At 40.4% G+C, this 23634-nt stretch overlaps 1 protein-coding gene across 3 annotated transcripts; it reads left to right on the forward strand.

Moving 5' to 3' along the window:
• Nucleotides 1-23587, forward strand: tbc1d30 (TBC1 domain family, member 30). Of its 3 annotated transcripts, XM_088348295.1 has the most exons (14): nucleotides 1-699; nucleotides 2567-2731; nucleotides 8898-8959; nucleotides 9110-9175; nucleotides 9252-9377; nucleotides 10952-11137; nucleotides 12681-12750; nucleotides 14442-14540; nucleotides 14621-14789; nucleotides 16596-16701; nucleotides 17793-17899; nucleotides 17976-18106; nucleotides 19872-20069; nucleotides 22265-23587. In XM_088348295.1, the coding sequence occupies exons 1-14, from the start codon at nucleotides 300-302 to the stop codon at nucleotides 23266-23268; spliced, it is 2889 nt and encodes a 962-aa protein (XP_088204421.1). In that variant the 5' UTR covers nucleotides 1-299; the 3' UTR covers nucleotides 23269-23587. The 3 variants fall into 3 exon arrangements, with proteins under 3 accessions (XP_088204421.1, XP_088204422.1, XP_088204423.1); XM_088348296.1 differs by lacking the exons at nucleotides 1-699; nucleotides 2567-2731 and adding an exon at nucleotides 5860-6245; XM_088348297.1 differs by lacking the exons at nucleotides 1-699; nucleotides 2567-2731 and adding an exon at nucleotides 6465-6618 and having other exon boundaries at nucleotides 22265-23586.
• The last annotated feature ends 47 nt before the right edge of the window (nucleotides 23588-23634 follow it).

Genomic DNA, 23634 nt, shown 5'->3' on the forward strand with positions numbered 1-23634 from the left:
TTTGTTCGCGAACGACCCATGACTATTTACCTCCCATTGGTCGTTAGAAGCGGTCGCACCTGTCGGGCGAGCAAAACTTTGGCAAACTTTAGTCTGAAAGTGAGATGGCCGTCAAACTTTGAGGAAGGGAGCGAGGAATTGAAGGAAGGAAGTGCCTTAACTAGGCGGCGGCTCAGCTCGCTTTACCCGCATGTCCCCACGGAGCGACGACTTTCTCTACCTTTTTGTCTCTCGTGCATTCAACGCTACTCAAACTTTTTACGTGGTTGAAAAGAAAAGCAAGTTGAAAGTTCTCAGCCATGTCGTCCGAAGTGCAGCTTGGCACCGAACAACTCTCAAGGGTTGACATATGCCAAGATTTGCTCCACTCGGACGACTTCTCCGGGTTCCAACGGTGGATCTCTCCGAGCGGTTCCCCCGATCGCTCCCCGCCACCTTCACCCTCGCCACCGGCGTCCTCTCCGGCCAATGACAGCGACCCCGACGCGGCGATCCCGAGGACCTCCATTGTAGACTGCCTGCTTGTGGAGCTCTACGACACGTATAGCGGCAGGAGGAACTTGGACAGCTGGGACAGTTCCACCGAAGCGTCCGGCCCGGATGCTTTTCAGAGCCGCTGCAATGCGGGCTCCGGATTCCTGCAGGAGCTCCAGGAGAAAAACACCAGGAGGCACCAGGTCAACTATTTGTCCTGCAAAGGTGAGAACCGACATTTGTGTGCTTGATAAGCCATTGTGAATTATTTAGGTTGGTTGGTTGGAAAAGCCTTCATTGGTCCAAAGCATAAATTGGATTTGCGGCCCCATTATTACTCGATCATTTGCATCCATACTAGAACTCATTTCATGTTCTACTCCAGAGGCCGCATGAGACATGTTATACTTCTTTTTAAATAGATTAGTTTCATTGGGAGGTCTTCATGGACTTGAAAAGCACTATATATATGCAGACCATTTACCATTCATCAAATTGGTTTTGAAATGATAACAATTAGAGCAAAATAGTAAACTAGGTCCCTGTTTTAAGCACTTTATTTGTTATTTCGTTTTGAAGTATTACTGTAGTTTTTTTTTAGTATTTCAGAAGTGGGATTTTTATTAAAGTTGTATTGTTTTTTTATTATTACTGTCGTTTTATTTTTGTATTTATTTTGTAGCACTTCTGATGTAATTTTCTTTTTTTTCCTTAGTAGTATTTTTTTTAGTATTTCTGTAGTACTTTTGTTGTACATCTGTCGCATTTTTGCAGTATTTTTTGTATTATTACAGTAATTTTATGATTATAGTATTTTTGTAGTATTACTGAAGAATTATTTTTTTGTGTTTTAGTATTATCTGTTATATTTTGTTGAATTTCAATATAACAATGTTTGTTGTATATCTGTCGTCTTTCTTTAGTATTTTTCTAGAACAGTGTTACTTTAGTTTTTTTTCTGTAGTATTTTTGTGATATTTTCATTGGAGAGTTTTTGTAGTATAGCCATAGGTGTAATTTGCAGCATTTCTTTTGTAAACCTCTTTTAGATTTCATATCAATTATAGAAAGGAGCTAAAGCTTTTTAAACTTCTGCAAAAAAAAAAACAGTTGCTATTCTTAAAGAAATTTGGAATTTTTGTATTCCTCTAAAAATTTCCTCCAGTGGCATCACGAGACACCAAGGGGCATGTAAAATGCATTGGGGGAGATAATATCTCCCCAAAAAGCAATTATGCATGTTTAACATAACCAACTGCATACCCAGTAACATCTTACAACAAGCTTCATGATTTCAAACAGTAGACAGCCGGCTCTATTCCAGACACTTTTCGTCCTCTTGTGATTGGTCATTGTGTTTTTTTATGGATTCTGTGTTGTTGACTTTACATTTATTAAGTGTTTAAAATGTTCAATTTTCCTTTTTCTTCATTTGTAAACCTTTTAACTTCCAGTGTTTCATGATTAGCCTTTTAATTTTTTTTATAGTTTATTCGTTGTCACAATTAAGTCATCAAAGTCGATATTTTTAATTGATATTTTATAATGAATACACAATATGAATAACATGGCATATGGGCTGCCCACACTGCTGTCAGCACTACTTCCACGTTTCCTTGGGTGGGCAGAGAGCATCAGTGGGTGGGCACCACTGGTTTCCTCAATGTTCTCTGGTTGATTAATGCTAATCAGCAAATAATAATAATAATAATTTCCTTTGTATTGTCATTCTTTGTAACAATGTACACAGAACGAAATACAATGGATGATTTGCGAGTGGTGCCTGGTGATATCCAGTGGACATACTTAAAAATGCAGCTTATTGTTTGACGTGATGACTCTCATTTTTCTCTTAATCTTCTCTCATCATGGTGTTGCAGACCTCGTGTTTTTAGGGGTACAGAACCCCCATTATATAACCATTGGATTATGTGACTGTGTAATGGATTGTTCATTTCTTTCTGCCTCCTGCTGTCAACTGCAACTACAACACCCACACCAGCCCCCATCCTTGGAGAATCCCCCCTCCCATAAAAGGTCATACGTTTGGACCACATTTTAAATGGTTTATTTCGGTTGTTGTTCCCTCCAGAGCCAGGAGAACTCCGTGCCATTATCCAGGAGGTCAAGTACAGAACCAGCGTTCAATCAGCCAAACTGATTCGCCAGCTAAGGCGGCGAGACCGATTGGTGCACAAATTGCAAAAGAACTACGACATCATCACTGCCTGCCTTCAAGCCGTCTCGAAGAAACGAAGTAAGAAGCCTTAATCTTGTTATATTCGTCTGCCATGTATAGGAAAATATGCACAGAAATGAGCCTTTTTAGGAAGCTTGTAAAGAAAATGATGTCCTACACTGTGTGAGTAAACGGGCTCTCTGATTGGGTTTAACAAACCAGAGTTGTTGATTACTGTTTTAGCGATGGTTCTGATTTCAAGCGGTCCCAATGTAAAGTGCTTTTTGTTCTTCTTTCAAAAAAAAAAAACGACAAAACAATGTATCTTTATCTTCTTTTTCTTTTCAACGTAAAGTAAAGATGTTTGGTTTAAAACCAAATTATAGTGCTGTTAAAGATAAATGTATAGTGAGGTTTTTTTCTTGCCCCATTGACTTTCTTTTAAAAATAAAATAAAGAAATTGTACTCATTTTCATTTTTTTAAGAAGAAAAAACCCGACTATGCTTGATTGTTTTTTAAGAAAGAAAATAGCTTGACTTGTAGTTTTTGGATAAACATTTTTTAAATGTATATTTTGTATTACTTAGCACCTCCTAGTGGTAAAAAACATCCATTAAAAATATTGATCTGAATAATAAGAAAAAAAAGACATGAACTGTTATATAAACTTGCATTTTCAAAAATACTCATTGGCCTACAAATTTGTATTTATTTTACATAACATGGGGCTCACCAAGAGGAAGCTGATATGATTGTCTGGCATCTTGCTGCTAAGAGTGAAAAGAACCTTTTTAAAAGGCTGGGCAAAATAATAACAAGAATTAAATTGCTGCAGTTTGGTCACTTTGAGTCTCTGTAGTTTGTATTCTACCTAATGCTTTGTAGTACTGTACTTGTTTTCGATTGCTTTACACAATACAGTGACATCTAGTGGTCCTAATAATACACAGTGTCGCTTTTAATAATAAACATATTGAAACACCAGTTGCATACCTGTTAGCCTCAGATATTTGCTTCCCTTGTTAATGAATGCACTTAAGTGACAATAAACCATACAAACACAACGAGGTACCTACTCACAGCAAGAAAGACTATGTAGGATGAAGAAACAAAGATATCTAGTGGAAAGAGATTTTTTCAACTACAAAAAAGACAATGCCACATGTAGTTACCATTGTCGAGTGGTTTGCTACTGTGCAAACACAACAAATTTACAAAGTCTTGAGAAAAAAAGGCTTACCTTACTGAGAGCACATGCTGCAACCAAAAATGTAAACATCTCACTGTTTCTGGACAAAAACCTGTAATGCCGTGGTTACTATTGTAACAGAGCTAATGAGAGACGATAGACATTTTACAACATTACTTTGATCAGTTTTTTCAAAGGAAGGTATTTTAGTTCTCGATTTGGCATGGTTATGCAGTATTTGTATTTTTGTCACATTGCTGCTTTTTGTTTGACTCTTGGCTTTTGTTTTGAGACAGTTGTAATACAACTATATCTGTTTATTTTTATATTGTTAAGGGAGCTGTAAGGACTTTGGAACTTTCTCTCTGCTACCCTCTCCTAGCTAAAAGTCATCATCACAGCTTCAGTAAGCTCATTCAAGTATGTGCGATTGCAAGTATGTGCATTTCTTTAGACGTTCTTCGATTATTTTTTTTTCATCTTTTTAAAGGATTGGATTGACGTTTGGACTCTATTGGAAGCAGGCCTTTTCTTACTTTCACCATTTTCATGCGACCCTAACAAATAAACACACAACAAAACAACTCGGGACGAGAATGGCGTCACTGTCCTACATTCTCCCAGGCCCCCATTCCTCGAAGCCAATGTGATCCGCCCTAAACAGCTTAGACAAAAAGCATAAAGGCTCTTTGAACTCAGTTGGGCATTGTTAACACATACTTAATAGTGTGATGCCCCTTCAATGTGATTAATAATGCACTCAGTCGCTGATAAAATCTCGTCGCCAATTGAGTTTTAAAATAACAGCCAGTATAAACATTCACACAAGCTACTTTGATAACAAAATAACAGGCGGTATAAACATTCACACAAGAGCTACTGTTGGTCGTTATTCACACTGTTCACGTGTACACAAAAAACTTACTTCAAAGCACCAGACTTCCACATCTGTTGCCTCCCCCTCCCCTTGTGTCACGTCCTGTCTTAAAGAGTCCATGCATACACACTAACAGCAACAAAAGTAACCGACATTACAATAGATATATCAATATTGGACTTTCAAATATTAAGGGACACCTCAAAGGACACCTTTAAAGTTTGCAATGTAGCTTTTAATAAAAAATGAAACCTTTTCAGTACCTCATACCTGCCAACCTGAACGTTTTGCCGTACAAAGTAGGTTTATTATGCATTTTAAGACGTGCACGACGTACAAGAAAATCTGTACGGAAAAACGCAAATTTGTCAATTATGGGTACCATCCGGTATACACCGACTATGACAAAATGGCAAATCAATCAAGTCAAACGAGTTCGCCGCGGTAGCCTCTAACTCCGTACCATTTTTTTTTCCCGTTGCAAACGCAGTGAGTGGTTTTATGCTACTTTGCGCATGCGTCTGCAGCCTCGGATTTCATGTGGTAGTTATGTAGTGAAGGGAAGTCCGTCTCTTTTTGGAGAACCTGCTTTTTCGGCTCAACTCATTAAAGACAGCCGGCTCAATTTCTTTGATGCATTATATTATGAATTATTATGTTGTATAAAGAAGTTAAGAAAAAAAGGAAGTATAAAAGGAGAAAATGAAAAAAAGACAGGTTTGTGGTTATCCCTATAATCAGTATATTACCAACAATAATTTAATGCAGAAAATGAATTAACAATTTGAATAAGAAAATGTATTATTCTACTTAATTTTTCAGCTACATAAATAAACACGTTTGAAAAACAAATATGGTGTAAGATTATTTTGTATTTTGTAAGGGATGGAGCCTTGGATGTTGACAGGTATGTTACCTAGAATCTCTATGCAGTGTAATTGCACACAAACTCAAAGGAGGAGGGTTCAATTATTTAGCAATCATGACCTTTTTAAGCACAATGGTGTCGATCGAGAGTACCATGTATTTACTTGTATCGGATCCATACCAAACTTCCCAGTATCGCCCTGCCCCAGAATGAGCTCCCCCTTGCGGTGAAGTTCCTCATCCTCCTCTCACTGCTTCCTGCATCCTTGTACCTCCTCCCAATGACGTACCCATAAAGGATGAGGAAGCAGTGTGGAACAGCATCCCCTCATTTTGAAACATTTCTTAATGGTTCCAAGCTGGCCTAGGTGCTCTCAAACATTTGACCGGACGTTTTTTGGCGGCTTGTAATCGATTAAAAGCGATAACAAGATGAGCGAACGGACCGGTTGGAACGAGGCTCGTCCATGAGACAAGAGCGCCTCGGCGGCTCTTCCGCCGCCTCAGCCCCGTCGCTGGCCGGCAGGAGGAATCGGGCCGCCGGTCGGCAGCGGCACCAGGCGTCGGGCGGGGTCGGAAACCTCATCAGCAGCGTGCTCAGGAAACGGAACGGAATCTCCAGAAGCGCGCCCAGGTTGCTCTGTACACTCGAGCCAGGTGATAGAGGCGACGCAGCCATGACGTCATTCGGTGTCTGCATGTGTTAAAAAATACTCTATCGGTTTTTAGAAGGACGGGAATCGTAAAGGATTCATGCGTATTCCATTTTATTTGAAAGGTCTTGAGATAAGGCGGTGTACCTAATGTTTAGCCCGCTGAGTAGCGTTCGTTAATCCTCGCTTGATTGACAACCGAAGTGGGCGTGCATTCCCGGTTTAATCCTCTCCAAATGCTCCGAGCTGGCGTTTGCGAAACGGGTTAACGAGGGAAAAAAAAACAGTTTTACGAAAAAAATGGACAATGTCCGACAACATCGAGGACGAATTGGAGCAGAACGACCGCGCAGTGGGCCCCTTTTTTGAATTAATCGGTGAGATTGGGGAACAGTCGTTTGCAGCTAGTTTTTATATTTATAAATATTACTCTCTGTGGATGGGTTTGGTGATAATGGTTGAATTTAAATGTCTTCTAAAAAATTGCACTGCACGCGGGCCGTGTACGTCATTTTGATGGAATTGTCTTGAGGAAGAGGCATACTCATTTCAAATTTGCACGGAACTAAACTGCACCTATTTGTCAGATCATCTAATCTGTATTTGCACTGTAAATAACTAATTATCTTTATAAAACCAATATTTATCATTGATTGCTGCCAACTCAGTGTCTGCCTATTTGTGTTGTTTAATTTTAGATTTTCTCTGTGTATCTATGTGTCTCTTGTGTGTGTCTCTCTCTCGCTGTCTCTGCGTCTCTCTCTCTGTCTCTGTCTCTGTCTCTGTCTCTGTCTCTGTCTCTGTCTCTGTCTCTGTCCCTGTCTATCTCTGTCTTTGTCTCTCTCTCCTTCTCTCTATGTCTCTCTCTCTGTCTCTCTCCTTCTCTCTGTGTCTGTGTCTCTGTCTTTCTTTCTTTCTTTCTCTCTTTCTTTCTCCTCTCTTTCTTTCTTTTTCTCTTTCTCCTCTCTTTCTTTCTTTTTCTTTTTCTCTTTCTCTCTCTTTCTTTCTCTCTCTCTTTCTCTCTCTCTCTCTCTTTCTTTCTCTTTCTCTCTCTCTCTTTCTTTCTTTCTCTCTCTCTCTTTCTTTCTTTCTCTTTCTCTTTCTCTCTCTTTCTTTCTTTCTCTTTCTCTCTCTCTTTCTCTCTCTCTCTTTCTCTTTCTTTCTCTCTCTCTTTCTCTCTCTCTTTCTCTCTTTCTCTTTCTCTTTCTCTCTCTCTGTAATTGCACTAATTTTAGATTCCATGTTATTTTTTAAATTCCATTCGTATATGTGCACTATATATGGGGCAGCTTTGAATTTCATTGACACTTTGTGTGAGGACAACAAAGGTGGTCTTATCTATTCTATTTATTGTGGGGCGATTTTGAGTTCAGAGCTTTGGGGGTGCTGGGCACCCAAAGTGGCTGGCTGGTTAAAACCATTTATTTCATATCACTTAGTGGTATAACAGGTAAAATTCAATTATTATAACATTTTGATTAGAATATTTTGCTAAAGGCTCCTAATTTTTAAAGACAATTTTTATCAATTTAATGTTCGTTTTTTAAATTGAGTTATGGCTTCCATTATAAGATTTTTTTCTCCGTAATACACAGAAACCTCCACAGACTCCGTCGCTATGCCGCAAGTGACACAAGCCAAGCGAAAGAGAGGGGAGCTAAGAATCAAATCGACGGAACCATTTTGAGGCAGCGGAGTATTTCCGAGGCTGCTTTGTTCACATTTTGCTTTCGTTTTTTTTTTTTTTTTTAAATTTTATTTAAGCTAGAGTTTGTCACTATATTTAAGATAAGCATGTCCTCTAAATGGTAAATATGATGAATAGACTGCATTCACACAGTGCTTTAATCAGTCACTGAAGACCTTCCAAAGCACTTTACAATGTACTTCACACTAATAACAAATAACCCATTCACACACACCTACACACTGATAGCAGGGTCAGCCATCCAAGGCGTCTACCTGCTAATCGGGGGGATTAAGGGTTCAGTTATAAAGGAAAGGGAAGTTTAAAAAATGTGAGAATAAACATGGCATTCCAGGATGAATATGTTATAAATAACACTTAATAAGAGAGAAAATATGATTAAAGAATGCCAGGATAAATATTTACAAGGTACTTCTTGGAGATTGGCCCAAGTTGTAACAAAAATAGCGAGGCAATCAAAAATCCCAAATAAGTCGCAAAATGTATTTTTCACAGTTGTGCGCCCTTGTTTAGGGTGGTGATGCCCCTAGGGAACAAACTGTCTGAGAATTCCCATTACAAGTTTTTTGTTTGTTTTGATTAGACTTAATATATCGTTAAGCTCTACATACCGATCAACTTTTTTACAGATTTAAACATTATACCCACTAAGGAAGAAAATAATTGAAAAATTAGAATAGAGTTCCTTTCAAAATAATTTCGTTCATTAAGTAAAATTCAACACTTTTTATATTGTAACTAAATTTGGACCACAGTCATTGTTGTTTCACTAATCTGAATTTCAGCCTTCTATTTTTGGACTAAACCATGTTTAAAACAGACAAGAACGGATTTAGCCGTAAACCCAACACCCAGAAGACGTTTGATGCTGGATGTGTATGGTAGCATTCTGCAGTGATACTAAACGTTCTCTGGAATTTTTGTTTTTGTGTATGTGTGTGTTGGAAGGAGTGGACACGAGGTTGAAGTTCACCATTGAGCCTTCTGTTGGGAAGAATGGATTCCAGCAGGTAATAATTTTTGACAACCTACCTACTAATGTTATCAGACACGTTCGGAAAATAACCCAATTGCCTTAGTCCTTCTGATGAACATGGGTATTTCTAGCCAATTTCTTTAACAACTGACATCTTACAAGTCTACTGTTTTGCGCCCCACAGTGGTATGACGCACTTAAAGCTGTGGCCAGACTTCCAACTGGCATTCCCAAAGAATGGAGAAGGAGGGTGAGAAACACATCCAACCTTAAATCCTGTTTTTCTGGCAAACCCGTGCACTTCTCACCATTTTGTATACATGCAGGTGTGGCTGACGTTAGCCGACCAGTACCTCCATAGCATCTCTATCGACTGGGACAAGACACTCCGTTTCGCCTTTAATGAGCGCAGCAACCCAGATGACGACTCCCTGGGAATCCAGATCGTCAAGGTAAACAGCTACAAAGAATTCGGCTTTTAAGTGATTAACCGTGTTTTGCGTGTTACTGATAAAAGTAACTGGTTACAGTTACGAGTTCCTTCATTTAAAAAGTAATTCCGTTACCCCCTCAGATTACTGATAACCTTAGAATACAGCGTTACTCTAAAGGTAACTATTTACAAATGACCACATATACAGGTAAGATCTTGGCCCAGGCCCGAACCTGGATTTGGGTTTAAAATGTCAAATTATTAAGTCGGGCTGGCCGGGCTTCTCTCTTTTTTTTCCCCCCCTTTGTGCAGGATCTGCTCAGCATGCACTTACTTTTACTCAAGTAAATATTTAGATAAAGAAAATCCTTACCAAACTATCAGTTTAACTAAAAATCACTAAATCCAAAGACATTTTAATCCTCTGTGTAGGGGTAAAAGACGCGCGGCTTCCTCCTTTCACCTCCCTCACGTCAGATGTAATTTCTGCTTATTGCCAATAACTTACAAGCTTTAGAAACTTTCTTTGTTTTTTTGGCCAACTATTTAACTATTTGCAGCTTCTAATTGACAGACTATGATTTTCTTTTTGGTGCCATTTTGTTCAGTTTTATTTTCACTTTCGTTACTGCAAGCCCCCGTAATGCATACTACGGCGATGAACCATTCATTTTGGCACTGCATGGACAAGTTCGGGTTTATATACCAGCGACCTGGGTCTGGTCGGGCAGAATTTTTTTTATGCCCAATCTTACCTCTAACTCACATTGAAGCAGACACCCTAAAACTGTGGAAGCAGTGAACCCTCCATATTTTTTGCTCGCCGAGACACTCTATATCCATTTTGTCTTATGTCTTCAAACCACACGAACATTTCCCCCATATCTGGGTAATGCCCAAGATGTTTCCTTTTTCTCTGTAGCCATTTTGTATTGCAAAGATAGTTTTACAAAAAAAGACCAAAATTCAGCACTCTTTTACATAAATTCTTTGCCCGCTGCTCACGTTTCTCCCATTGAATTCGTTGTTCCTGTATAAGCCACGCCCCCTACCAAGTCACTCCCTACCATTTGCTACTGGTGACACACAACCAAATTTGTGCATATAAACTAATTCCCTGATTTCAGGATATAATTTCATAGTTTTAAATACGGCTTGGATGTGAGTATATACGGTAGGAAGAATATCAGTCGGGAGAAATTGCGCATTCTCATTCTCTGTGTTTGAGACAGCGCCACTGTAACTGTACTCATTTGTATTTTGTAAGTAGATATAAAGCACTCTCTCCGGTAAAATATTCAGCGTTGTGTTGCCGGCAGAATTGAGGATCACGTGTCACTTCGTGAGCAAAGGAGGAAAAGTCAAAGATGGTTAGATATTTAATTTTGTGATCTGCTTTTCGAAAGTAGCAGAGTAACGCACCATGTTGAATCGACAGTCGAGTTTCAAAATGTTACTAAAAACTCGTTACTGTAAAGTAAATTCTTTCAAGGAATAGGTTCCTTTGTAATGCGTCACTACGACACTGGTAATAAGTCATCATAAGTTATCAGGCAAATCAATACCTCACATTTGGCGCAACTTACCTTTCAGGATCTGCACAGGACGGGCTGCAGTTCCTACTGCGGCCAGGAGGGAGAGCAAGACAGGGTGGTCTTGAAGCGTGTCCTGCTTGCATACGCTCGCTGGAACAAAACAGTGGGCTACTGCCAAGGATTTAACGTTCTAGCCGCGCTCATCCTGGCAGTGACGCAGGGAGACGAGAGCGACGCACTGAAGGTAACCTTGAAGCCGACCTTGATAATGTGATTCAATGACCAGCCTGATTTCAGGACCACAATCCGCACCTGACTATAAGACGCACTAAAGAATTCTTTTAAAGGAAACAAACCTTTTGTACATACATAACCTGCATCTAACTATAAGCCGCATGAGCCCACGTTTAAACACGACATATTTACAAAGAAAGACACAGAACGAGTTTTTCAAAAACAGAAACACAAGTAACACACGCTAACAGGGCTGGTTTAAAAACACACACTGGTATAACTGTCTGAGATGTAGAAACACAAGTACGGCAAAAAAACACAAGGTAGCATAACGCTAACAGGAGAAAAAGATAGACCCACCGGTAAAAGTCACTGGCCCCTAGCAGCCGTTTGGATAAAATGCATACATTAGCCGCATCTCGCCGCAAAATTGAAATTGTGCGACAACATTTTTGGCTTATAGTCCAGATCAGGGGTCTCCAACACTTTTCAAACTGAGAGCTACTTTTTGCTACTAATTAGCGCATAGGGCACCCACTTTGATATGAATTTCTAAAATAGGAAATTGGCTCCATGGTTTGCTAGATAGTTAAAAAGGTAGCTTGATGGTTAGCTAAAAAGGTAAACAGATAAAAAACTAAAGGGGGGCTAGATAGCTAGTTAAAAGAGTGAAAGACATCTACAAAGTTCGATAGAAAACAAAAAAAAAGCTAGATAACCAGCTATAAAGGAACCCAAGATTCAGGTTGATAATTATCAGAAAAGGCTAGATAGCTAGATAGCATGTAAAAAGCTAGGTAGATAGTTTGCTAAATAGTTAATAAGGTAGCTTGATGGTTAGCTAGAAGTCATTTAAATAGCTGGATAGAAAGCTAATTACAAAGCTAGTTATCTAGAAAATAGTCCATATATTAGCTTTATAACTAGCAAAAATAGTCAAATATTGGCTGGATGGCATACAAAAAAATGTAAAAAGCTAGATAGATAATTTGCTAATTAGCTAAAAAAAGGTAGGGAGATTGCTCGCTACAAAGCTAACATGGTACCCACATAGCTAGCTAAAAAAAAAATCATATTTTTTGCTCATTCGCTTATTAAAACCCATGCGTTGGAATTTAGTTTGTTATATTTTTTGTAAAATAAATCAGCTGAAAGATTAATAAATATATTTTTAATACACGAATAGATTCTCATTCTACTCTCCTAATTTATTTGAAAAAAAAATATCATTACTTAAATTATTTTTTGTCCATGAAGCCCATGAACTTGAACTATTTGAATTTCTAAAAATCAACTTATGTTATTACTATGTTATTACCAGGTCGATCATTAAAAGTAAGGGTTAAATAGACTCAGTCAACCAACAAAAACTTCACTTTACTAGAAAAATCACATTGACCCACCTAGCGACCTCTTGTCAGAACAGATCCGTGGGCACCTCAATTGTCCATAGGGGGGGCACCCTGGTGCCTATGGCACCGCATTGGAGACCCCTGTTTTAGAAATGGCAGTATAGCGCTACACACTTGTGATAACGTTGATGTCTTCTGCAGGTCATGATTTACTTGATTGATAAAGTGCTGCCTGAAAGCTACTTTGCCAACAACCTACGCGCACTTTCAGGTTAGTGGGCAGATTTTCTTTTCCCCTTTTTCCTTTTTTTTAAATGTATTATTTTCGTGTTTGTTTTGAAATCCTGTTTTTTGTTCATTTTCTTCTCTTTGCATTTTTGAAAATGTTTTAAGGATGTCCTCCTGAGACACGGATTCTCATTTTTAGGAGGAATCCTTTTTGTTTTTTTGCATTAATTTATACAGTCATACTTCTACATTTAAGAGTAATTCGTGTGGATTTTTGCCTGAAAGACTTAATTCTTGTATCTCAGGTAGAGGTAGGTAGGTAGAGGTATCACTGTGTTTTTTTCTCTCCCTTTTTTAAAGATTCATTTTCCTGTAAGAATTTTAAGACTTCCACAGCATGCGTGGGTCAAACTCATAACCCGCTACATCATTTTATATGACCCAAGAGACGATGCCGATAAAAACACAAAAGAAAAAATGGCGGTTTCAGATCAAAAATGACCTTGCAGTTTTAAATCTGTCCACTGGATGTTCCCAAAGAACAGTGCAACTCGCAAACCACCCACTGTAGCTGTATTTGCTGATTAACACGAATCAATCCTCACTTGGGACGTGGGGGTGCTGGAGCCTATCCCAATCTTCAGGTAGTGGGAAGGGGACACACTGAACTGGTTGCCAGTCGCAGGGAACAGGGTTGGGTAGGGTTTCTTTAACTGGATTACTTTCAATTACTTTTGGATTACTCCAATACCAAATATGCTAATAAAAGACAAAAGAAACTAAATATAAATAAAATTATGACTCACAACACGTGGTAAGGTTTCCCTCCTGGCTTTGTTCTCTTTGATCTCCGGCAAAACTAACATAAAATGCGACAGAAACAAAATGAAAATAAATCCAAACAGCTTGCAAACATCATTTTTGCCGTTCCATGTATTCCGTTACTCCCCAAGCCTGCACAAAATTTAGTAATTTTATTCATACTTAGTTTCTTTTGTCTTTTATTAGCATATTTGGTATTGGAGTAATCCAAAAGTAATTGAAAGTAATCCAGTTAAAGAAACCCTACCCAACCTTGTCAGGGAACACAGACATAGAACCATCCAAATGTTCATTCACACCTAGGGACAAAAAGAACAGGCCAATTAACCTAATACGCATATTTTTGGAATTTGGAGAGAACATTTGCACGGGGAGAACATGCAAACCCCGCAAGGAGTGGCTGGATTTGAACGCTGGACCTCCGCACCGCGGGGCTGCGCGCTGACCAACCAGCCCCTGTGCCGCTCCTTATTTATTCAACCAGAAAATATTCTGGAAACCCATTCTGGCTTTATTTCACTTTAATAAAAGTCATGGACGCGTTGTTTAAGGCAATACAAAAAATACAAACTTTTAAAAAAAGAGTACCTTTGTGGTGGGTTCCCTTTACCACTAGGGTCATAGGGGCACCATTTCCTGTGGTGTGTCTTGGGCGATTACAGCCTGCAGCCTGGTGGCGCCCATCTCTCTCCAGGCCAACAAATGAACCAGAGATGAAATCTTAGTAAACGAAAAAAAATATTGAGGGGAAATGTTTTATAATTCAATCTTACATCCCTGACAGATAATTTAATTGTGAGCCTCCAAAAAGATCCCAGCCCTCCAGCTAAGGCACACTTATTAATTCACTGGTCTGACCCCTGCGAGAATGGTTTTTCTGCCATGTGAATTGATCTGCACTATCTCCATCAGTGGACATGGCGGTGTTCCGCGACCTGTTGCGCGTCAAGCTTCCTCGCCTGTCCAGACACCTGCACCACCTCCAGAGAGCAGCCAATAAGGAAGCGGGTGGTGTGTCATCATCACGCACATCCGGTCTGTTTAGCTTTCTCGTCACTATTGAGACCGTCTGTTCCCGTGTCCTCCATCAGGAAGCTACGAGCCGCCGCTGACCAACGTCTTCACCATGCAGTGGTTCCTCACCATGTTCGCCACTTGCTTGCCGGCCGCCACTGTGCTGAAAATTTGGGACTCGGTGTTCTTCGAGGGATCGGAGGTGCTCTTCCGCGTCGCCCTTGTTATCTGGGAGAGACTGGGAGAGTGAGTGCCACATTTGGTCAGCATCAATCTTTCAAAGAGAAATATCCTGTGTTTTTAGGTCAGGCATGTCAAATTTATAATCCGGCCCGTTGGATGATTTAATCCAGCCCGCCATAAATTTCCGAGTATGTCAAAAAAAGAAGCGAGTTTAACGTCATTTCTAATCAGAAGTTACATTTTTTTTTTTTTTTGATGAACACAAACCAAGTGCTCTCTCTCCGGCCGCTAGATGGCAGTGTTGATTTTGTATAGAGTGTTGAGTTGGTTCAGGTGTGTCACTGCATTCGTTCAGCAGTTAAAATAACTGGTTAACACATTGCATAACGCCAAACATAAAAATATTTTTTCCCCTTTGTTTTTCTAATAAATGTTGTGTTTAGTAAAGCTACTTTTGCATCCATGACTATTGAATTGAATTGAATAGAATGCCTTTATTGTCATTATACAAGTATAACAAAATTTGACCTCCACCACAAGTGCATATATAAATAGAAATAGGAAAATATGTACGATAGAAAATAGAGTAAAATAAGGTAAAAAACTATAATATGTACGATTCGATCCGAAACCTCAGTAGAACTGTTTGAACCTAGACTTAAACTTCTATTCTATAGCTTTTGAATGAACTATATTTCATGTCGACAATATCTGAGTAAAATTGATTATTGCAGCATCCATTGCATACTTGGTCATCTTTTTTATTTTATTTTTCTATTTTTTTAGTTTATATTATGCTTTAATTATTTTATTTTTTTATTTCAATTGTTCGTTAATGCAACATCCATTTTGGCCTAGTCATCCTGGAAGGCAGATTGCCTCATGAGCGGTCCCTTCTCAAGGTTTCTTCATTTTCCTCATACTGAGTTTCTGAGTTTTTCCTTGCCCACATGTAGGTTTTAGATCAGGGGATGGCGTAATAATAGTCTGGTTTGCAATAATCTGGGGGGTCTGTGCAGCCCTTTGAGACGCTTGTGATTAAGGGCTATACAGATGAACATGACTTGACTTAACGTGTTTCGGTCCACCTCAGAACAGAAAGTCTAGTTCCGGCCCCAGAGCCAAACTGAGTTGGACGTCCCTGTTTTAAACCATTTATTAATAAACTAGGAGTGGATATACATTTCAAGTGACTGGGCCGCACTCTGTGAAAGAATACTGTATTGCAAAAGGGCAGGGAGGAAATCAATTATTGATTTTAATTCGAAGTATCTACCGAAAGTCTTGAATCCGAAACCTCTACAACCTCCTTTTCCCTCACCTTATACCATCTTACCAAGGGTCCGACTGTCCGTGGTAAATAATGCAACGATAGTTCTACCCAACCGATGTGTCGCAACACCCATCGTTGGGAGTCATTAGATTATCCCTGCGCCACTCTGATTGTGTTTGAGAGGGACCACATCTTATTTAATTGTAATTCAGTGTGTTTTATTGCATTCTTTCCCCATAAAAATGGGTGTCAAGAAAGTTGGTGATTAAAAAAAACGAAAATTCAGAAACGGTGACAACAATTGAGTCGTAGGGACCACATCTCATTTTATTGTGATTTTGTGTATTTTTTTGCCCTTTTGACCATAATAGGTCCCAAGAAAGTTAGTGATGAGGGGAACGAAAGTTTAAAAACAGTGAAAAGAATGATCCAGTTGAAGGAGTGTATTACATTGTCAACGAATTATTGCAGTTTTAGTTTAAAGGTTTTTGGCACAAAATTTAAACTGATTCATAAATGTTGATTCAAGTGAAAATGTCTTGTTTAGATAAACTGTCATGCTGTAAATATTGCATTTCTGTTTGAATTTTGTGTAGGAGGATTTTATATTGCCAGACAGCTGACGATTTCTACAGTACGATGGGTTGCCTCACTCAGGAGATGCTCGACCGAGACCTCATCAACCCACCGGACCTCATACTGGTAAAAAAAATATGAAAATGAAATACATTCAAGCTGTTAGAACAGCTAGTCCAAGGGTGAGCCAACTACAGCTAGCAGGCCACATTTCATACATTTTAATTCGGTTCGAACGAAAACGGAGAAAACATCATGCCAAAATATATAATAATAAGTAAAGTATTACTGATAAAAAAAAGGGTTTTTTTGTGTGCCAGTTTTGCCCCTCCATAGTGCTTTTGTGTGTCTACTATGAAAATGCTGCTAAAGAAATGCAACAAAAATACAACAAAATAAACACAGATCTGTCAAATTTAATACTTCAAAACAGGTACCTAATACGTTATTTTGCCTTATTTCAGAAAGGAAATAAATACAACTAAAATGCTACAAGACTACTAATACAGTAATACTAAAATATTCAAATACTACTACAGAAATACAACAAAATACAGCAGAAATACTACTATAGTAATTCAACAAAAATACTACAAGATTGCACCAAATATACTTGAGGGTTAACGAATCCCTTAACCTCCCTCGGGTCGTGGGGTACAAAACTAAATATCAAATCACGTGCTTTAAACGGCGCCCTTATATATTATTTGCTTAAATTCTGAAAAGAAAAAAAGAAATACTCAAAACAACGCCCGCCATCCTTCGTCAGAGTCCTCTTATCAACAGAACTAGACAAAACATTCTGCATTTGGAACAGCCTGACCTGTCATTGAACTAAAGCCTACTCAGTGAAAATCTTCATTGCATTATGAGTCAATCGTATAAAATCCTTTATAGTCAAATGTATAAAATACTTCACAAGCGAAAGTGGTATATTTGTTGATATCTGGGACACGGGCTCTGGCATGATTCCTATTTCAAAAATATCACACTGTGAAATAAACTATGCTGAAGAATAAACTTTTGTCTGGAGAGCGGGTTTAGCGGTCTAGTTGAATTTTGTCTCAAAATATGTGGTGTGGCTCTTTCCCAAAATAGAATCCAAATATTTGACTCTTTGAGTCAAAAAGTTTCCCGACCCCTGTTTTACCCCAATGCGTCCTGCAAATCCAAGAGATCGCCCACACCTGAGCTCAGCGATATTATCGTTTTTTTAGGAGGTTTACAGCATGGCACCGTTTCCATTCCCTCATCTGGCCGAGTTGAGGGAGAAGTACACGTACAATATCACGCCCTTCCCTACTTCGGTCAAGCCCAAAGGAAGGTAGGAATGCAACCTGCGCTTGAGTATTGCAACCCAAGACCATGTTGGTGAGGTTTTCCTGTGCCGTTTTCCGCAGCGGCATGGAAAGTGACGACGAGGCGGCTGACGCGAACGACGAAGATGCTGTTATGTCGGCGCTCGGTTGCTTGGGACCGCTTGGGGGGCTCCTGGCGCCCGAGATCCAGAGATACCAAAAGCATCTCAAAGGTCAGACAAGGACTACACATAAGCAGTGTTGGCCACGTTACTGAAAAACAGTCATCAGTTACAACCCATCCATTATCTGCACCGCTTATGCTCATTAGGGTCGCGGGGGTGTTGGAGCCCATCCCAGCTATCTATGGCCAGTGGGCAGGGGACCCCCTGAACTGGTTGCCAGCCAGTTGCTGGGCACACAGAGGCAGACAACTCACTCTCTAGTTCACACCTATGAACAATTAACCTGACATGCATGTTTTTGGAATGTGGGAGGAAACCGGAGTGCCCTCAGGAAAGCCACGCAGGCACAGGGAGAACATGCAAACTCCACACAGAAGGGTTTGATTTCATGACCTCAGAACTGTGCCGCACACGCGTTAACCACTACGCCGCTGTGCTGCCCTTAAAGTTATGCCCTTTCTTTAACCTAAAAAAGAATTTAGGGTGCGCGTTATTTACAAGGTTTTACAGTATTACGCTTTATCGTATTTGTGCTATCATTGATCAGTCAAGAAATATCGCCAAAACTATCGCAAAACAACGGAAATTGAACGCAGGTCGCGGCAGTAAGAGCCACAAATCTTAACCACAAGACAGCATATGTCAAAGAAGGTTTTTTTATGGCCCATGAGATGATGTTAAACAATTTTTGTATCAGACACCAGGATTTGTTTGTTTCTTTGTTTTTTTTTATTGTGCGCTAATTCTCTTTGAAGAGAGTGTTGCTTGTGGGTAAAAGATTTTAGCACTTCATTTGATTATCAATCCAATTCTACTTAAAACCTTCTAGTTAAGTGAATGAAAGATTTTTTTTTTTGTTGGAAGTCATTTTAGCCCACTAAAATAGAAAGTATAGGCTACTGGTGTGGTTAGCATCACTAAGGCAGCTTATGGCATCCCTTTTCTTATTCTAAATGATTGTCCAGAAAAAAAATGGTATTGTTTGGTCATTTAGGATCTCCATATTTGTATTCTTCCTGGAGTTTTGCGGCACTTGTTTTTTGGTTGTACTACACTAGGGGTCGCCAATTTTTATTTCAAGCTGAGAGTTCCTTTTTGTCACTTATCAACACAAAGAACGTTCTGTTCTGATGAAATTTAGAGAAACTTCAAATTGAAAAATATTTCTGTGTGCATAATGTCTGTTTGTCGAGCGGTTTTATGTACGTGTACAACTCAGACTGAAATGTCATTGACACGCAGGCAGACACGAGCAGAAAGGGGGCGGGGCGACGACTTAGCCAATCAGAATGCAGAACGCAATGCACGATGAAAATCCACAAAGTAGCTAAACTCCGATAAGTAAACTGCGATACAGCAAGGACTCACTGTACCGTTTTTGCCTCTCTTTACATTTTCCTCTTCCCTAGTTTTCATTCCTTTTTAGAAAGGCTGGGTAAAAATTGGAAGAAAAAGGGTGCTTTTTGCTCACCTTCGGTCTCCATCATTTCCTTGTCTTCCCTGGACCCATTTTTGTTTGCACTACACATTGCAGCGACATCTCTTGGACAAATATAAAACACTGTCCCTTTAAGAATAGCGGATTGTTTTTAATCAGGGCTGTTTGTGTGGAAATCGGCATTTGGCCCAACCTCGCCCGGATCCTAGCTTCGGCGCCCCCCTGACCTAATCGAGTTTGAGACCCCTGCGTTAGAGAGAAAAGTAAATGCATTTTGGGAACAAATTCCTTTGTTATGTGTTAGTTTTGACACTGTACCTAGGCAGAAGTCACCTATACAATTTCTTTTTTTTTTTTATCAAATTTTGCATTCAGACCAGCAAGCCGAGCAGGGGAACATCGCTGAGCTGAGTCCGGGCGCGGTGGGTGGAGGAGCCAAGGTAGAGCACCAGGCTGCCATCAACAGTATGATGATGGAACGCATGAGCACGGACATCCACGCGCTCAAGAAGCAATACGCTCGCATCAAGAGAAGGCAGCAGCAGCAGGCCCAGCAACTCTGCATACGCACAGGTAGGTCCAAGGGACAGGATGGGACTGGTTTAAAACAAGGGATTTGAAACCACCCCTGTGAATGATAGGAGCCCACTTGAGCACAAGTCCTGGATTTCTTCAGAAAAAACACAGCCAGGGGCATGATTGCCACCACTGTAACGACGGTACTGATGCCAAACTCATGCTTGCGGTCATAATCAAAGGGCCTAATGGCACTGCTCAACTTGAAATCTCTATTACGGTAGTTTCCAGACTATAAGCCGCACCTGACTATAAGCCTCATTTTCCATAATGAGGGTCAGTTTATGCAATTTTTTTCACGATGTAAGCGCTTTGACGTACGTTAAACTTCTACCATGTTTACTGGCCATTGTGACTTGCGTGATCCTCAGAACCGCCGGTTTCACGCTTACCTTTTCTATTCGACCGCCCCTGCAAACATTAGCCGCATCTCTGCATAAGCCGCTGTTTTGAAATTGTGTGAAAAAAGTTGCGGCCTGTAGTGCAGAAATTACGGTACTCGATCGAAAGGGACACTGTGTATTACTTGACATCTTGAAGCAGGGGACTCCCCTAAAACCACCTGAGTACTAATTTTAAAAATATATAATGGGTCATTGTGAGTTTCTTGGAAATTTGATTTCTAACTGGCATGATGTGCAGTGGTTGGTTGCTTGGATCCCTTAACCACTAGGTTCGTAGGGGCACCATTTTCTTTGGTGTGTCAAGTACAGCCTGGTGGTGCCCACCCCTCTAAGAAAACACTGAGCCTATTCAACCTCTGATAACTACAACCTGGAAATAAGATGGCAATAAAATATTTTTTCTAGAAATGCAAATCAAACTGGTAGCCCTTTGTGCTAATTAGTAACAAAACGTAACAGCTTAAAAGAAAAATGGTCACCCCTGGTGTAGTACAACCAAAAACGAGAGCTCCAAAACTCCAGGAAGAATACAAATACGGAGATCCTAAGTGACCAAACGATACCATTTTTCTTTTTCTGGCCAGACTTTTGCCAGGATTAGTTGGGGGTACCTTTAGCAGCAAATCATGTCGGCTATCTCTAGGTGAGCTTCTTGCTATGTAAATGAAATACAAATCCTTTGACTAGCTACACTTGCCCAAGACACACCACATGATCTGGAAGGTTAAGGGATCCAACTGACCAACCAACCAACCAGTATTTGAAAAAAATGCACATTTATGATAGTTTTTGTATTTCTTTTCTTAATATTCAAATCAATATATTTTTTTTCATTTTACCACTAAATAATACACAATGTCTCTTTAACACTTTCCACTTGTAGAAAAGGAAAATGGATCTTGCCAAAACAACCGGAAACAATTTGAACTGGCGAAAAATGCTCAGGAGAAAAGTAGGCTGCAGCTGCACAAGACTTGTATGTTTTGACCTCTCGTGGTGCTTTCAGTGGTGCTCCGAATCCAGTGATTACAAATAAAAATGTGTCTACAGCCCCAATGTTGATTTTTCACTAACCAGCTCGTCTCTAGTCACTAATTAGCATCAGCTCACAGATTTCACCTTAATCAGCTTTTCACTGCTCCTTGCTTTTTCGTATATGTGACATGCAACATTTAACACTGTTTAGCTTTTGAGTAACCTAATCTCACCTTGTCAACTAATGAATATGTTCCTACTTTTTGCACATGTCTAAATTTATGCCAATGGTGTCCTAGGAGTTTCTTCTAGGGGCCATACAATTGAAGATGTTAAAGTAGGAACTTTTATTTTCTACGATTATTTACAATCAAGTACTGTATTTTTTTGATTTCCGTTTTGGTAAAATTTTACCACTTCCAGTTTTAAACCAATATTCTGGACATGGATTATGTCAAAATATATGTTTCTGCAAAAGATTACAAGTTTAACATAAGCCTTATAAGGAAGGAAACACTGTATTTTGATATTCATTGTAAAATGTTAAGAATGTTAGTGTCATGTTTGGCCTTCTACGGAAATAATACAATTTTCCGTTATCAAACATTTCTGAAAAAGGAGCCAGTAGGGAGCGCCAAAGAGCCGCATGCAGCTCCAGGGCTGCTAATTGCCGACCCCCGGCCTTATGCCGAACACAATGCGTGATGAAAATCCATAAAGCAGCAAGACCGTGGAAAGTTAACCGCGTTATAGTCAGGGATTACAGTACGCTCTTTCATTTGGACCTATTTTTCTGTGCTCACAATCTTGCAGACAAGTGTCCCGCCACCCGCATCCTGCCATCTCAACTCAACCCTTCCAACCCCGTGATCAATCATCTGCTTCTGGGTCGGAAACCTCGGGGACCTTCCTGGGCTTCAACTGGCTCGAGCCCCACCCTCGCAGGGGTCCGTCCAATCCCTGCATCCCACTCTCGGGGCTCCACGGCCAAGCAGCGGGGTGGCTCCCGCCCCTCGGACGGAAGCGTGTCTTCAGCCAGCTCCGGAGGAGGTTCAGGATCCCCCTGGCGGGCTCACGTCCGAGCGCACCGTAGGAACACAGCCCGAGCCCGAGCCAAGTTGGGCTTTGGAGATTCCGAGGAGGTCGATGAGGAAAACGGAACAACGGAAGAAAGAGTTGGTGAGATCATCGATGAGGGGGGTGCATCCTGCGAGTGTGCGGATTTGACGTGTAATGATGCTGCAGGGAAGAGTTCTGTTAAGTTGCAAGAGGTGGAGGTAAAACTCGGGTCTGTGGACCTGGAGGACAAACCTAACAACGTGAATTTGGATATTCAATCTGCCATTCTTCAATCTCCAGTCCTGCGGGATGACTTGTCAAGTCCTGAATCAACCATCAACCCACCTCGCCTTCCGTTTTCTCCACCCTCTACTATGAGCCCCTCACCTTCTCCAGTTTCTACGTTAACATCCGCGGAACCGTCGTCCTCCCCAACACCTCCCTCAACCCCACCACAGACTGCTTCTTTCGTACGCCCTCACGGATTCTACAAAACATCTTCACCGTCCATGCCGTCCTTTACCTCTATTGAGTCCTCGTTGCAATCGAGCATACTGACCTCGCCGTCGACACCGTCCGTCTCCTCAATAGCAAAGTCTCAAGTTTTTTCCCCGTTCCCATGCGTCAAGCTGCCCAGGAAGTCGGCGGCCGCCCGAAACTTGGGTCTGTACGGACCGACCTCCAGAACGCCTGCCGTCTGTTTCCCTCAGATGAGCCGCACCTGTAGCAACGCTATCAGCACCACCAGGAGGCGCTGAGAACTATCGCCGCAAGTCAGTCACATTGAGTTGCCGCCTGGAAATTGCCTGGCCAAAAGTCGTTCCCAGAGAGAGGAAATGAGAACTTTGTCTATGCAGGTCTACGTGGACTGGACCCAATCACTTACAGAACTGAAACAATGATTGTGACCACACTTGCCCACCACAATGAAGCCATTCACTTTTTTTCCCCAAGCCAAGAATTAAGTTTTTGCTTGAAATGTACGTAAGAAACCAAAATGTGTATGCTTGCTTTGCAACACCACAAGGAATGTAAACAAAAATAAACAAAGGAGAGAAGTTTTTATCAACAGTGTGTCCATGTCCCATTTTTAGGGTGGGACAGAAGCACAGCGCAGAAACACG

This window comes from Urocampus carinirostris, chromosome 11 (assembly GCF_059441175.1).
Source record: "Urocampus carinirostris isolate Australia breed hairy pipefish chromosome 11, RoL_Ucar_1.0, whole genome shotgun sequence".
Taxonomy (NCBI): Eukaryota; Metazoa; Chordata; class Actinopteri; order Syngnathiformes; family Syngnathidae; genus Urocampus; species Urocampus carinirostris.